Source organism: Sciurus vulgaris (genome assembly GCF_902686455.1).
Source record: "Sciurus vulgaris genome assembly, chromosome: 10".
In the NCBI taxonomy this organism is placed as follows: Eukaryota; Metazoa; Chordata; class Mammalia; order Rodentia; family Sciuridae; genus Sciurus; species Sciurus vulgaris.
Window position 1 is genome coordinate 77,933,017 of NC_136470.1, and position 16,630 is coordinate 77,949,646.

At 31.2% G+C, this 16,630-nt stretch overlaps 1 protein-coding gene across 20 annotated transcripts in view; it reads right to left on the bottom strand.

The window, feature by feature from the left end:
- Positions 1–16,630, bottom strand: part of DLG1 (discs large MAGUK scaffold protein 1) — a 243,992-nt gene that overhangs the window by 35,921 nt on the left and 191,441 nt on the right. For all 20 annotated transcript variants that reach the window (XM_079156167.1, XM_079156168.1, XM_079156165.1 and 17 more), the window contains 3 exons: positions 14,510–14,624; positions 8,642–8,818; positions 4,262–4,331 (listed from right to left, as the gene is read on the bottom strand). In XM_079156167.1, the coding sequence (XP_079012293.1) occupies positions 4,262–4,331; positions 8,642–8,818; positions 14,510–14,624 (362 nt within the window). The remainder of the gene's footprint in view (positions 1–4,261; positions 4,332–8,641; positions 8,819–14,509; positions 14,625–16,630) is intronic.

A 16,630-nucleotide genomic window follows, 5' to 3' on the forward strand; every position in this document is an offset into this window, starting at 1 on the left:
GAATGCTACTTGACAAAAAAAAGGTAAAGAATAAATCAGATTACTATGTTAGCATGTATCAAGCTATTTGTTTATATGAATCCATAGGTTTCTAGAAAAATTTCCAAGAATGGTACTAGGTGCCCTATAACAAAAGTTATTTTTAATGTTATTTTGTTGTTCATTTTTGTGTATGTGTGTGTTAGGTAGTAATCTTCATTTTACATTGAACACAGGTTTCCATTATCTCTTTCTTTGTGGCTATACTAACAAAAAGGCCACCATTAAAAAAAAGTAAATGAAAAATTGAGTAAGTTGCTAATGCTAAATACTGAAAAACACCCAATCTCATTTTCTTTTTGGAAGAGGAAAAAGATAAATAAATGCTTATGGCATGAATTAAAAAATGGGAAGAAAACTAAGAGGTCCATCGGGCATACATACAGAGTCCAGAATTAATGTATCTGAGGCAAGGAAGAAGAGTCAAGTCTCTTGGTCAACTTGAACACTGTTAACAACTGATTCACTTGTTTTTAAGCTGTACTACACTTATCTATTTTGAAAAATAAATATAAATAAAACAACCATATTCAAGCCATTGGCAGCATACTCTGCATAGAGAATAAAAAGGTCAGTGCTCATCAAGGTCACAAAGAAAATTAAAGATTCTAATAGTCTATTAGATAATTACTATGAGGGAACAGAGCAACAGATTTAATATTCCTCACTGCCCACAGAATGATGAGGCTATTAAAGAGGAATGGTTTCTTTTGTAATTTCTCTGCAATAGACATTAATGTTTAAAAGGAAATGGCCTAACCTACCAGTGACAATATAAATTATTATTGTTGTTATTTTTTGAGAGTGGAGGGAATAATATAAAGGACATAATGTTTTTTTCACTTTTTTTTTTTGGGGGGGGGGGTTGCTAGGGATTGAACTCATAGTCCCACACATCCTAGGCAAGTCTTCTATTATAAGGCTATACCTCCAGCTCCAAAAGAATACAAATTTTGTTCCCATTTTTCTTGAATTTATTCATGTCATAAGATGCTACAGTAGATCCCCCTCATTTGCAATTTTGTTTTATGGGGTTCTAGTTATCCATGGTCAACTATGGTCTGAAAATAATAAATGGATAATTCCAGAAATGAACGGTTCTAAGTCTTAAACTGTATACTGATTTGAGTAGCCTGATAGCATGATTCAATCTCATGCTATCCTGCTCTGCCCTGTCCAAGGTGTGTTATCTATCTTGGTTAGCAGATTTGTTATCTTGGTGTTATAGTGCTTGTTTTCAAGTAACCCTTATTTTACTTAATAATGGCCTCAAAGCACAAGAGTAGTTATGATGGCAGTTTGATTACAATATAATATTATAATTATTCTATTTTATTATGTCTTTGTTAATCTCCAACTGTGCCTAATTTATAAATTAAACTTTTTCATAGGTATAAATCTATAGGAAAACCACAGTGGATGTAGAGTTTGGTCCTATCCATGGTTTTGGCATCCACCAGGAGTCTTGAAATATATTCTTCATGGACAAGGTGGGGAGATTACTGTGTATCACTGTTTTGAAGTACATTAACACCAGGCAGTAGGTTTTGGAATATATATATATTTATTTTATTTTATTTTATTTTTTAAACTTTTTTTGGTTGTAGATGGACACGATAACTTTATTTTTTTATCTTTATGTGGTGCTGAGGACTGAATCCAGTGCCTCATGTGCTAGGCAAGCACTCTACCACTGAGCTGCAACCCCAGTCCAACATTCTCTTTTTTAAAATCATATGATGCTGGCAATTAAGGTGCTAAAGTTAGTTAAAGTAATTTTTAGCTTCAATTATGATGAGAGAATTTTGAAAAGTAACTTTACAAAAACAAGGTTAAACTTTCATTTTTACCTTTTCATATAATAATTCAGGATTAATTAATTCATAGTTATTAGCCAAGCAGACTACCTTAAATTTTCAATCTTAAATTTTGAAGGCCTCTGAGGAACTACATAAAAAAACTATTCTAAGTAGAAGTAAAAAATGAAAAGAAAAAATGCTATGAAGAAATCTGGATTTATAACTGTTTTATAAATGTTCAAGTAGCATTATTTGAATAAAAATCTTTGACTACAAATTTTAGAAAGGAGAGAGAGAAGAAAATGTAAGTTTCAGTAGAGAAAAAATTATGGCAAACTAAATCTTTTTATTCCAAAGAATCACTGGTTTTGAATTCAGTAATAACATTCATGATCTCTAATAAAACTGATAATTTTTTTTATAAAAGGCTATTTACCCCTCCTACTGCATATATAGTGGTCAGAGTCAGTTTCACAGTATGCAACCAAAAGAAACATGAAGTTTAAAATGTTTTGATTTTTGATATCTTTGCAGTTAGCCAAAATGAGATATCAATGAGATATTGTAATATAGGACAGAAGGAAGTGCTTGTTAGTTAAGAAATGTATTAATTGTATTACACTTAATATCATCCAGGTGAAGAATTTATTAAAAGTGAAAACAAAAATAGCATAAGCAAACAAGACGAAAACGTGTTGGGAAAACACAAAACTGAAGAGACTACCTCCAGGTTTTCTATATTTTCAATAAAAACACCGTTTAATTATTTGTCATTGATGTTATATTGCAAGAGAGTGCAATAAACATAAGAACTGATAACATCACAAATTTATGATACATATATTAAGTATCTAAATACATAATTACCATATGTACTTCAAAATAGCCAAATGAGTGTTAAAAAGTGTTAATGAGAAAGTGAAATATTAAGTCTACATTGAAAATAAAGTCCACAAATCACCATTGTAAGGAAAGGAAAAGGAGGAAGAGGAAATGATATTACAGAAAGAAATGCAGTTCTGTATCAATGGCAAGCGTATTTTTACCCCACTCAGTACCATGCATATTTTTGGTGCTGTGTTAGAACACAGTGATTGCGTATCAAGTTGGTTACAGTCAACAAACAAGACTAAGATATAAATATGTCGTTAATTAAGTAGGAAAGAAAAGCTACAACATGCAATCTTTTTCAATTAAATGTAGTGTACTAAATTATTTTTAAAGACATATATAAAACAGCACAAAAAGCATTGTATTTATTTCATATCCTAAGCATTTACTTGGGATTTTTTCCTCCAATAAAATTTTCCAATTTAAATATGGCATTTGTGTTTTCTGAAAGGTACAAGTTAATTTTAAAGTAATTTATTACTTCCCCAAATCTTGAATATATTATTGAATTTAATCAGATTTAATTTAGTGGACCAAAGCCAATAATACTTCTTGTATTTTAAATTTTAAAGCTTTATGTTTAAGTGCTTAGTGACTGATAACAGTTGAATGAAGAGTGAATTTATTTTGCTCACTTAACTTTTCACATTTTTTTCAAATATGATCAAACTATTGTTTGAGATTTAAACAAAACAAAACAAAAAAAAACAAAACAAAAAACCCCAAAACCGCAACACGTAAAATCAATTGCTATGAAAAGTATTTCAACACAACATGTTCAACTCTTTATTCAGGCTTACTTGCAGTGAGCTCAGGATAATTAGGAATTATAGTCAACACAGTGTAAGTGAAATCTGTACTATCTGATCTATTGGTATCCAAAATTTTTACAGTCAGGTAGAGTGTAAAAATGAAAAATACACATCTATTTATCTATCTCTAAAGATTACATATGTATTTATATATATATATATCTTTAGACATATTTATATATAAAAACTGATGTATTTCTTTTCTATCTACAAAACTTCTTTTGACTCAACTTTCATTATTCCCTCCAAATAAACTTACATGATGATTCCAATATTTAAAATATGAATTCTATTGAGAAATTATTTCCATAATGAAGGGGGTAGAGAATAAGAAAATTTTCATGAATTCACTTGCAAGAACTTGTAAACTTCTTAAACAGTTAATATTTTGAAGGTACTTATAGTATAAAGAAGTCATTATTAAACTAGCTTTCACTACTAATAATGGTAATATAATCCATTTCATTTATAAAAACAATCCTGATCAAAGTAGGTTGCTAAGAATATATCAAATGATGGCTTTGATAATTTGGAAATACATGTGAAATGGGTACTTTAATAAATGTTCACTATATGCTAAAGCACCAAGGAAAGAGCTACTCATAGTTGATTCTTAAGAATTATCTTTCTTGTCTTAGCAATCTAGCTCAATGAGAATTATGAAATGGTCTACTGTCTTCAGTTATTTATTTTCAGAAATAAGAGATTTCATATACTCACCCCTTTATCTCCTCTTGTTTTAGAATTGAATTTTACTGTTTTTAAACGGGCTCTTTCTTTCTTCTCAACTCTGTCAAAATATAAAATATTATTTATTTATTTAGGTGCTAGGGATTGAATTTAGGGACCTAAGCATGCTCTAGTATTGAGTTACACCCCAGCTCCCAGAATTTCTTTTTTTTTTTTCCTTTTTCTTTTTGAGACAGGATCTTCTCCATATTGCCCAGGTTGGCTGGAACTTGCCATCCTCCTGCCTCAACCTCCCAAGTAGCTGGCATTATAGGTATGTCCCACCACATTTAACTAGAATATTATTTTTTAAGTAAACCAAATGTATCTAGGAGTCTTACTAGAAATCAAAGATCTGATAGCTCTATAATGGATATTTTAATATGCTAAAATCTCTAGGAGTTCTCTAGATTTGCACACCAAAATTAATTAAAAATTATGGAAAAATGAAATATAGAGCCTATTTAATGAAATTCAAAAACACTGGTGGGATACCAAAATATAGTACATAAGTGTAAACTTACACATGCACTAAATTTCATAATTATATTTAAAATACTGTGAGACAACATTACTGAATTTAGCAATTTTTCAGGTTTTCTTCCTCCTTCCTTCCTTGCTTCCTTTTCTTTCTTTCATTATTCAGGGGTGCTTGACCACTGAGCTACATCCTTCGCCCTTTTTATTTTGAGACAAGGTCTTGCTAAGTTGCCCAGGTTGGCTTTGAACTTGTGATCCTTCTGCCTCAGTCTTTGGAGTATTGGGATTACAGGTATGCAACACTGCACTGGGCTGGTTTAGTCTTTTTAAGAAATATGTTATGTGCATGTATGATTATATCACAATGAATCCCACTATTAAGTATAACTGTAATGCACCAATAAGCCTGAGAAAGCAAATGTGGCAAAACTTAACTGGTGAAGGTGTGTGGATGTTCACTGTACTATTCTTGCATTTTTTGCACTTTTCTGAAACTCAGAAAAGTGGGAAACAAAAATTGTTTAGTTTCAGTGATGTATATTTGCAAATATATGAAGTAACTAGTTACAGTGTAAAAAATAAGTTTTAAAATATTTTTTGAGAGATACAGAAGAACTGGTAACCTTCCTTCTTCCTGTAAGGTGAACAGGATTAGGAGGGAGCCTATACAGCTTTTAGAATTTTGAACCTTAAGTGTTTCCTATTCAAAAATATGCAAGCAAATTACAAGTGTATAACAAAATTTAATGTAGATTCTAATATTAATATAATCTTGCAAAGCTTGATTTAAAATATGCTTTTATAAAAAAATAAAAATAAAAATTATGCTTTTATAAATCCTCAGATTTTAACTTGCAATCATGCTAGCATACTGCAGAAAAACCTCCTCAAATAGCACATGAATAAATGTATTCTATTTTTTCTGTATCTAGCTGTATAGTTTTACAACAGGTAGAGCAGAACCTTGGCACTCATACACTTACAACTTAAGTTTTTTACTATTCCAGAGCAATCTTGAGGGTCCATGACATGCATAATTTATAATATCTAAGTACTTACTGAGGGCACAACAAAATTACCATTTAGTGGGTAAGTGGGTAAGCATTTACCATTCAAAATGACTTTGTTTCTTAATCATTGTCTTGTTTAGTAAATAGTTGAGTGACTTAAAAGGTGTTCATTTGTAAATACTATCCCTGAAAGAAAGTCAAGAATTGCAGTAATTACAACTCTTAGAAGTAAAAAAGTGTAAGTAGGACACAGTTCAATTTAAGGAAAAATAAGTTTAGGATACATTCATGAATAAATAGCACAATTAGATGTACTATCATATTGTATTTTATGAGAGAAAAATTATACTCTATAATGCTACTCATGAATATGGGGACTGGAAGGGTCTCACAATATATCTCTTGAAGTAATTCTTAATTTTCTTTACATCAAACATAGATTTTTCTCATTGGTTGCAGGCACATGTAGAGCCTCTGCAAGATATGAGGTTCCAAGGGATAAGAAAATTTTTAGGAACTCTGACCTTGACATTTAAGATGTGAAGTTTCTACTGACTCAAGAATGTAGGGCGGAGGCATTTTTGAATTTTAAGCAGAATTTATTCTATTTTAGGAAAAAGTTACACTAAGAGGCTGCATTGCTAAAAGAGGATTTGCCATCAAATATAAGATTGCACAATAGTTGGATATTGCTAAGTATATGGATCTACCCAATAAGTTATAAACCCTAAAACCATAATTACAAATCTTGGAAATACTTAATACTGTTCTTGGGCTGGGGATGGGTGTAGCTCAGTGGTAGAGCACTTGCCTACCATGTATGAGACCCTAGGTTTTATCTCCAGCACTACAAAACAGATTAACACTACTTTTTTGTATAAAATATATGAAGAGGTTTATAAATACTTACATAATTTGTACATTTACCAATTATAGTGATTCCAACAAAGTATAAATCCAACTTGATAAGGAAAAAACATGTTTATTACATAAACTTGACCTCAAATAAACTAACTAGCTTTAACAAACACTGCAATTTTTGCTGGTTATATTAAAACTTTAAAAAGTCCTTAAAAAAGGTATCTTTGGGCAATGATTTGGATGAATCACATTTCATATATAAATTATCTTGGAGGAATTATAAGCTGCCATTTTAATACTTTGCTCACAAAAGTAGAGATGCTCAACATTTCAGAGACTTTACAAAGGGTACTCTAAACTGTGATCATACTTTTTAGACAGTCGGTAAGTAATCACTTTTGCCACTAGATGGTAAGTATGCACTAATGAACCACAAAAATGAATGGTTAAAAATAAAGAGGAAAGACAGCACCAACAGGTTTAAGTTAATCAAGAAAAAGAAGTGAAGAATACCACTAAATAGTTCTTTAGAATTTGCATATATTTCCTTTTTTTTTTTTTTTTTTTTTTTAATTGTAAACAAATGGGGTACATCTTGTTTCTCTGTACATGAAGTAGAGGCATACCATTTATGTAATCAATATATTTACATAGGATAATGGCCTCATTATCTTTTCTATAAAACTTTAAAGTCACTGTCAGTCCCTGGAAAATAGAGCTAAAGACATGGGTCCCTTTTTTTTTTCCCCTGTGTAGCTACAACGATTACATTTCCTTCCATGCTTTTCACCATTACCTTTTTCTCTTTGGTTTTTGGGGAAAGTTGCCAGACCTGATTTGTTGGATCCTCAGAGTCAGGTCTCTGGTGTAGAACTTAGGTAACTTGCCAGTTAACAACTATGTGTGCAGGAATAAAACATGGTCCCTCACAAACAAACTTCCTGTTGGTCACTAATAATTTTTGAGTACCTATTAATTAGGATATCAAGGGGGATGAAATGTGGCCACATAGAAATTTGATAGTGTCAGAAATTCCAGGGCGCTGCTAAAAGGAATCAAACACTTGCTCACAAGTAGCTCAGCAAGGTCAATTTTACTTCTACAAAAGAATGCCCTACTGAACAGTCTGGCAAGCAAGCACCCATATATTTCCATTAGTTAAATGTAAAGGAGGCAATGTACACAATCAAAAGCCTAAAAAAATGTTTAAGTCCTATTACCACTTACATGGGAAAACTACAAACACTTTTAATTCTGTCTCCTTTCAATGGTATAGACACATGGCATAGTGACACAAAACACATTTATTTTTGCTTTTAGCAACCAGTAAGAACTTTAAAGAGATTTCTGTTTGGGGGCATTGTATTTTCTAGTTATGCCATGTGAATAAAATTAAATGGTTGTGAAGGACAATACTGGAAAACAAAGTATAAAATTAACACTTCAATAAAGAATTTATTTTTTCAGTTGTCTTGGTTTTTTTAAATTTATTTTTAATTATGCATATTTAGGCAAACAATTTGATTTGATAGACATACATTGTAAAATAATCATTACAATCAAGCTAATTAACAAATCTATTACTTATCTTTTTTGGGTTGTTGTTGGTGGTAACCCACACTTAGGATCTACTGAGCAAAATTCAGGTAAACAGTATAGTATTGTTACCTATGGCTTACTATCCTATACTAGATTTACCATCCTATATTAGATTTCTGTTTCTTGCACAACTGAAACTTTGTGTCTCTTGATCAATATTTTCCCATTTCTCCTTCCCCTGAAACCTTGTGACCACCACTCTAATGTCTGTCTTGAGTTTGGCTATTTAAGATTTCATATACAAATGAGATCATACAATATTTATCTTTATGTGTCTGGCTAATTTCACTTAGCATAATGTCTTCCAGGTCCATCCATACTATATGGTAAAAGAGACGTAAATAAACAGCAATTATTTATGCTATTTATGCCCTCATTTCAAGTGGTAAGAAAATCAACAAGTAAACAAACTTATATTTACCTGCGTTTACTGGGAATCACTCCAACCTCGTCACTTTCACCGTCCGGGGTAACCTGTCTGGCTTGCCACCACTCATCATCAGAAGCATTAATAACATGGAGGATATCTCCGAATTTGAAGTTCAGTCCCTGACTGGGAAGGCCACTGTCTTTCGTCTTGTCATAATCAAAAAGGGCTCTAGATTCAGAAGAAAAAAAGTCCATAATTATTTGTAATAGTGGTATTAATCGATTTTAAATAAAACATAGGATTCTTAAAGTATATATAACTTGGATAATTAAACTACTATTATACTCTGGTAGGCAAGATAATGCCAAGTTCAATTGTGCACTATGTATAAGACAATGAGAAAACAAATAGCAAATCAACTTGTTATGGAAATAGTTCATTAGATATATTGCTTATTTCTTCCAATATTGTAGGAGAAATATTTTTCATTTTTTTAAAATATGACTTTCAGAAAATTAAAAACCAATATATGTGGTTCATATTATGTTCCTCTTGGACAGTGCTGGTACAGATGAAATAGCAGGTGCTTTGGGGTCAGACTTGTGGGCTTGAGTGGTAGGTCCTCTACTTATTGGAGTTATATTGTTGTTTCTGTGTTTTACTTTGGGCAGTTTATTTGACTCTCCTTAGGCTTTTCTTATTTATCAACAGGGCTAATCATACTATTTTGTAGGGCAGTTCTGTCAATTAAATCAAATTTGGTAAAATGTGTAGGAGAAATTTTAAAAATACTTCTGGAAGTGATGACACATGCTATTTGGGAGGCTAAGGCAGGAGAATTGCTTCAGCCAAGGAGTTTGGGGCCAGTATGGAAAATGTAGTAAGATTCCATTTCATGACCAAACCAAACCAAACCAAACCAAAACCAAAACCAAAACCCAAAAATGTAAAATCAAAAAAAAAAAAAAAAAAAGTAAAATCCAATGGCAACCCATATTGAATTCTAAAACAAAAGACATATAGGGTTTTTCTAAAATAATAAATAGAAAATAAACACTGAGATAATCTTCTCTTTATTTTCACTAGACACGTGAAAAAAACAAATTCCCTGATAAATTTGATTCAATAGTTGTGAACTAAAAGAACAGAGCAACATTGTGATTTTTCTAGTACTCATTCCTTGCATTTGTTCACAAAACTAGAATGAACAGAATTTTCAGAGTCAATAGCAATAATGAAAAATACAGATGAATTTATCAGCTGCCAAATATTTTGGAAAAAATATTAATTTGCAATTGCAAAATTTTAAGAATATTGAAAATTTTGATAAAATATTGTATCCTATCACTTGATTAACTTGCATACAATAATAACCTAATTAAATTCTTAAATTCAAAAAAGTTCTTTTTAGAGTACAGGAAAGGGTTGAGCTGAGGCTGCACTCAGTGGTAGAGTGCTTGCCTTGGGTTCAATCCCCAGCACTACAAAAACAGGCAAACAAACAAAGCAAAGAGTACAGGAAAGGATTCCGATAATTACATTTTTAATACTATTTATTCTATTCTTTTATTCTAATTTGGCAATTTAACATGAGGAGACAAATCCTATTCTTTTTCACAATACCCAACTTTGTTTTAATTCCCCTGTGATACTGGAGATTGAAACCAGAGTTTTGCATATTCAAGGCAAACATTCTGACACTGAGCCATAGCCACAGACTTTCAGGATACCCAATTTTTAGAAACCTTTCTCCTGAAGTAAAATCTCAAGAGAGGTAGAATTACATGATGTAATGAATGAACTGGCAAGTCATATTTTTCAAATATGTTCTTTGAAATCCTTTCAGGGCTACTGGTATGAAGGAAGTATGTGGAAATTAAAAGTGGGAAGGCTTACTTTAACATATATGAAAATATTTACTTTAAAAATTTTTTAGTTGTAGATGGACACAATACCTTTATTTTATTTATTTATTTTTATATGGTACTGAGGATTGAACCCAGAGCCTCACATGTGAAAGGCAAGCACTCTACCACTGGGCCACAACCCCAGCCCCCGTGAAAATATTTATTTTCCGTAAGACAGAAAATAAAGTACCTTAACAGTTAAAGTCAAAAGACATTCAGAAAAAAAATATTATTTCAACATTTTAATCAAAAATTCATCTTTTGAATCACAAAACAGAAATATATTACTAATGAATTATGGTCAAAAGAAACCATCCACAATCTCTATCTGTTAGCACTGTCTTTTGTTATACTTTATTCATTAAAAAAAGGAAATCCATAGAATATATGTTATTAATTTTAAGAGTATAATGAACACTTGGTAACCTACTAATGGACCTTTACCAATAATTCACTCACCTATAATTTTTCCCTGATTCTGTTTCCTTTGGATCAAGAATTAATCATTATTAGAAAGTAACCATTGTTTTGAATATAGTGTTCATTAATTTTCTTGATTTTTTTGTTGTTGTTGCTTTAGTTTTATCACAGGTATGTCCCATTGTCTCAGATGTGGGACACATATAAATAATTAAGGAAATTAAGTAACAAATATACCATTTATAACTTTTGAAATAAATATTTTTAGAGTTCTATTCTTTTGAGAAAAATAATGAATGATTATAACATTTGAAAAGGACATTTTCATATATATGAAAAAATACAAAGGCTATATGAGCTCTAGATTATGATTTCTAATATATTTTAATGAACCTGTGCTTTGTTAAAATATTTACAGAACTGAAAACTTGGGGCTTACTGGGTTTAAACATTATACTGGTTTAGTTTGTTTCAGAGATTTATAAAAAGGTATCAACTGTACATAGTCTTTTATAGCCTTGTTTTTTATTTTTATTTTTGAAGTTAAAGAATCATGAACCTCTGGTTAACTGTAGCAGACTGCCCACCTGTGTCTATTTCCTTTCTACCTTGAAACTCATTATAATGACAATGAAAAATAAAAACATAAGAGGAAAAAAAGAGATATTAACATATTTTTGGATAATAACCATGCGTAGCAGACTAAAAAAAAGTTATAACTAGGGTGCCTGAAGGGATACAGAAACAAGATTTATTCCACAGGAACTTTAGACACACACACAGTATCCAGGTAAGTAGGAATAAGTTATACTGCTGGAAACAGAAGGTGGAAACTTTATATAGCCACTTAGACCTTCCAGGTCCCTTTTCCCATTTCCAGTCCTATTGAAGACCAGACGTTTAATCTCTAGAGAAAATGAATCTGAGAAATTAGGTGCTCTGGAACTTGGAGGAGTGTAGGAAGGAGATAGATTGAAAACAAGTAAATGAACAGGAAATCCATATAATAAAAATGGAAATTCTAGCAATCTAGTTTGTACTGCTGGCAGGAGATTAAGGATTCTTTAGTTACTGCATGGCACAAAAGACAAGAATGACAAGAGGCAGGAGAGGGGAATGAAAGAGCCAATTTATTCCTCTCCCATTATCTTCCAGTTAAACCCATTAGTTTCATTCTCCATTCCTAAGAATGGAAAACAAGGATCACTGAATATTTAAAGAACACCTCACATATAAAAAACTAAAGAAAATAAGCTAACTAGAAAAAAGAATACAGAGGAAGCAGAGAATGCTAGAAACAGAAAACTTCAGAGAAACATAGGAACAATCGATAATAAGAAGGCGCTCTTAGGAAACAGTAAGATATTACCCATTTCCCCTAACTCCTAAATTCTCTATTGAGAAGGCAGAATAGAGTCATTTTCAGACGTGCTAAGGTGAGTCAAAAAAAAAAAAAAAAAAAAAATGGGTAAAAACCTCCCACCCAATCTTTTCTCAGGAATTTACTAGAGGATGGCTTTGGCAAAATAAAAGGAAACTAAGAAAGAAGAAAATGTGACACTTAGGAAATAGATCCTGGATTCTGGTACAGTAGAGAGCCAAAGGGAATGGGATAATGGCAAAGGGAAGTCCTGTCTGAGAGTATACAGCCCATCTATAGAGCAACTAATCTAGACTGGAGCACAAAAATGCAAAGAAACTACCTGATTAAAACCATTTGTGTGTCAATATGTTGTAAAAAACTGTAGAGGCTTACCTAGTCACATGACTCAATACTATTAATTTCATTGACAGTGATAGGGATGTATGGGTGATAAAGGATGAGGGAGAATGAATGGTTTGGTATGGGAATGCAGTGGCAGTAAATTCATAATGTTTAAAGTAGCAAACAGCAATATAAACATGTTATTTAGAAATTAAGAGGTAAAGGCAAGGGAGTTTGCTAGGAAAATGGAAGATAACTGTTTTAAGAGGATGAAAGTAGAATCTGGTGAAAGGTGACCATTACTTTTCATATAAGGCTTTTAATAATAGCAAACTTTAAAATCAGAATGTTACACCTTTAAAAAATAAAAATGGCCAGGTATGGTGGTGCAAGCCTATAATCCCAGTGGTTCAGGAGGCTGAGCCATGAGGATCACAAGTTCAAAGCCAGTTTCAGCAACTTAGCAAGACCTTGTCTCAAAATAAAAAGTAAAAAGGGCTGGGGGTATGGCTTGGTGTTAAGTACTCCTGGGTTCAATCTCTGGTACAAAAAAATTTTTAAAAAATTATTCATTAAAGGTACCCAAACAACACTTAATAATTATCAAAAATTAATAAATAATGATAAGCAAAAAAAAACTTTTAATGACTTCAGAACAGAAGAGTTTAATAAGTATTGCGAGAACTGGAGGGAGAGAAAAATAGGTTACTTCAGATTCTCATGTCATTGGCAGGGTAGAAGGAATGAAAGGGGGTAGGAATAGAACAAAAATAAAGACAGTGAAAAACTTTTCCTTTTATTATGTATCATAAAATTATTTGAGAGAAAAATCATATGTAGACAAGTAAAGGTTACATGCTTATGTGTATAAATATCTAACACATAACACATAAACAGGATATATCTCTATTTATGTAACATAATACAATCTCCCAGCAAAGATAAATAATACTATTAGGAATTGGCCCCCCAATGGGATCAGGAGAAATGAGAGAGTAATGAATAAATAATGGTTCAGATTATTTGTAGTATTTAGCTAACATTAAAATAATAATATAATAATATTCTCAGTAAAAATTCTACTAAAAAACAGTATAAAATATAAAAAGATGGGAATTCTTTTTTAAGTCAATGAAAGGGAAGTTTATATACTAATAGTATATATTTGATATTATATATTGCTACATTAATCATGTCATAGAAAAATAACGTGTTTGTAGTCTCAGAACTATTTAAAAAATATATAGAAATTTTCTGAATATGTATTTTTTACTGGGGCTACTCATATTTTAAGCTATGTATATTATTTTTTGTATTGGGGATTAAACCCAGGGGTGCTTTACCACTAAGCTAAAGCCCCAAATTCCCAGCTGTTTAAATTCTATGACAGGTTCTAAGTTACAGAGGCTGGTCTCAAAATTGTGATCCTACTGTCTCAGTTTCCCCAGTAGCAGGAAAAACAGGTCTGTACTATCACCCCTGGCCCTTCTTATTTTCATTTGCTCTCTTTACTATTACAGATATTGCCAAGGTAATTATATATTACTCAAATGGAAAATATCCTATTATAAAAGGATACAAGTAAATCTAAGTGTGGGATGATATATGTCAGGCTTGCATTCACTCCTAAAACACCAATCTAAAAATATTTTTAGTCCACATATATCTTGTCTTTATCATACCATGATTATTCAAGGGGTTACATAACATCCACTAATGAAATTATAATAATATTCTAACTCGATAGATACACTGTCAGAAAATCAATCATTAACATTTCACTAACTTGCAATATATTTTTCTATAATAAAACTGCATAAGTCAGTGGAAAATGCTGAAAGAATTTGCATACATAAAGACTGCAATAATTACAAGTGAAATATTTACCTGACATAGAGGGATCGCTTCTGGCTAGTTCGTAGAGAACCTGACCCTGAACTAATACTACTATTCATCATCTGCTCCCGTAAGTCGTGAATTTTAGCTTCAAAACGACTGTACTCTGATGGAAGAAAAGAGAAATCAATTTTATTTTATAGTCTCAAAAAATAAGTCACCTAAAGTGCTAAATACTTAAAATTGATTTTTAAAAATAAATTGTTTCTAAATCGATTAAATGTGGTCAGAATTTAAAACAGTAATATATCTAAGATTTTTGTTCAATGTGAAAACTTAAAAAATTGAGCTTCTTAATGTATCATAAATCTGAATTATTTTAGAATTTTCCATCATATAACATTTAATCAATAAGGCAATTTCATGAATCAAACAGCCCTAGCAATCTTACATTACTATCTAAATTAAGTGCAAATATTAAAAACTAAAATAATTAATGCACTAGATGTTTTGATTACTAACATTTATCCCTTGAGAGAATCAGTTAATCTTATATTCTTAAACAGAACTTGTGTAGGATCAATAAAAATATGCTTTAACAAGATGATAAATTTTAACTTGTAATAATTTATAAATTGTTGAATGTCAAAATAATATACAAAAGGAATCTGAAATAACATTTTATTTAATATATTTTATATAAAAGCAAGAATGACTTTGAAAATGGATTATTTTTAACTATATTATACATTAAAAACTACTAAATCTTTAACAAAACTTCTAGCATGTTTTCAAACTTTGCAATTACAAAGTTATACACATTTATGTCTTTTCCTCTATAATAAATTCTTTTACTACTATGTCATATCAAATATGATTTTCTTATCAACTTAGCCTTAGAGCAAACAATTTGTGAGTTATATAGCTTAAGAAGACAGAGTAAACATAAATATTGCTGAGTACTCTTCCTTTCACCATTGTTATATCAAGTTTTTTTATGGATATAATAACAGACAACAAATTATCAAAAACTCACATTAATACATAATAAAAAATTCTACTATAAAAATATAATAAAAATTTATATAAAACATTATTAGACTAGACTGATAAGTATAAGGTACCCACTATAATTTAATAATTATCATGTCAAATCTTCTTTATTATGTATAGACGCAGCTAAGACATGGATAGGTTGATTAATGAACAGATATGAATTAAAGGACATCATAAGTTTAATACTGGATCTTCTGATTAAAAATTAGGACTATGGGATTTTTAAATTAACCCTTTCTTATCTTACATTTGTATATGCTTTTCTATCAAAGGATATGAATCCTAGTTCTCAAGTTACTGGGGGATAACAGAATTAAGAGTACTGAACAATGGACTTGTTTTATCCTGTATCACATTTCACAACAGTGAATATGAATGCTACCACCATGATAGGATTTACTGAAAACTCTCTCCTTAGATTTTTATCCTTCGAGTATAAAGGGATATGTTTGTGTTTTGTCCCCCTCTCTCCTCTGCACCAGAGGCTCACAGTCACTGAGCTACATCCCTTGCCATTTTTATTTTTTATTTTGAGACAAAGCCTAGGCTGGCCCTGGACTTGTGATCCTCCTGCCTCAGCCTCCTGAACAGCTGCACCACCATGCCTGGCTGAATTACTGTTTTAAAGTCACTTGGAATAATTTCTCCTTGGGTGTTAATGTTGCCAAGTGGACACATATTTAAGATCATTTGTTTCTTTTTACTTTAAACTTCAATTTTTAGGGGTTTTTAAATTTTTTTGTTCTTGTAAGTAAGGAAAATAAGTCAAAAGTCAAATTTTTAAAGCAAGAAGAACATTAAAAAGGAAGTCCAGCATCTATCCTTTTCTCATCCTATTCAGTCTCGGTCCTGAAGAAAGGTTTATTCTTGGCTGGGATGTAGTCAGTGGCAAAGCGTTTGCCTCACATTCACAAAGCCCTGGATTTGAACCCCCCTGTTCCAAAACAGATTAAAAAAAAAAAAAAAACCTCACCAAAAAAAAAAAACCCAAAACAAATACACACACACACACACACACACACACACACACACACACACACACATAAAGGCTTATTCTTCCATTTTTAACAATATAAGCATATCCACACATCCCTGAAAAAACATTTATCTTTATTC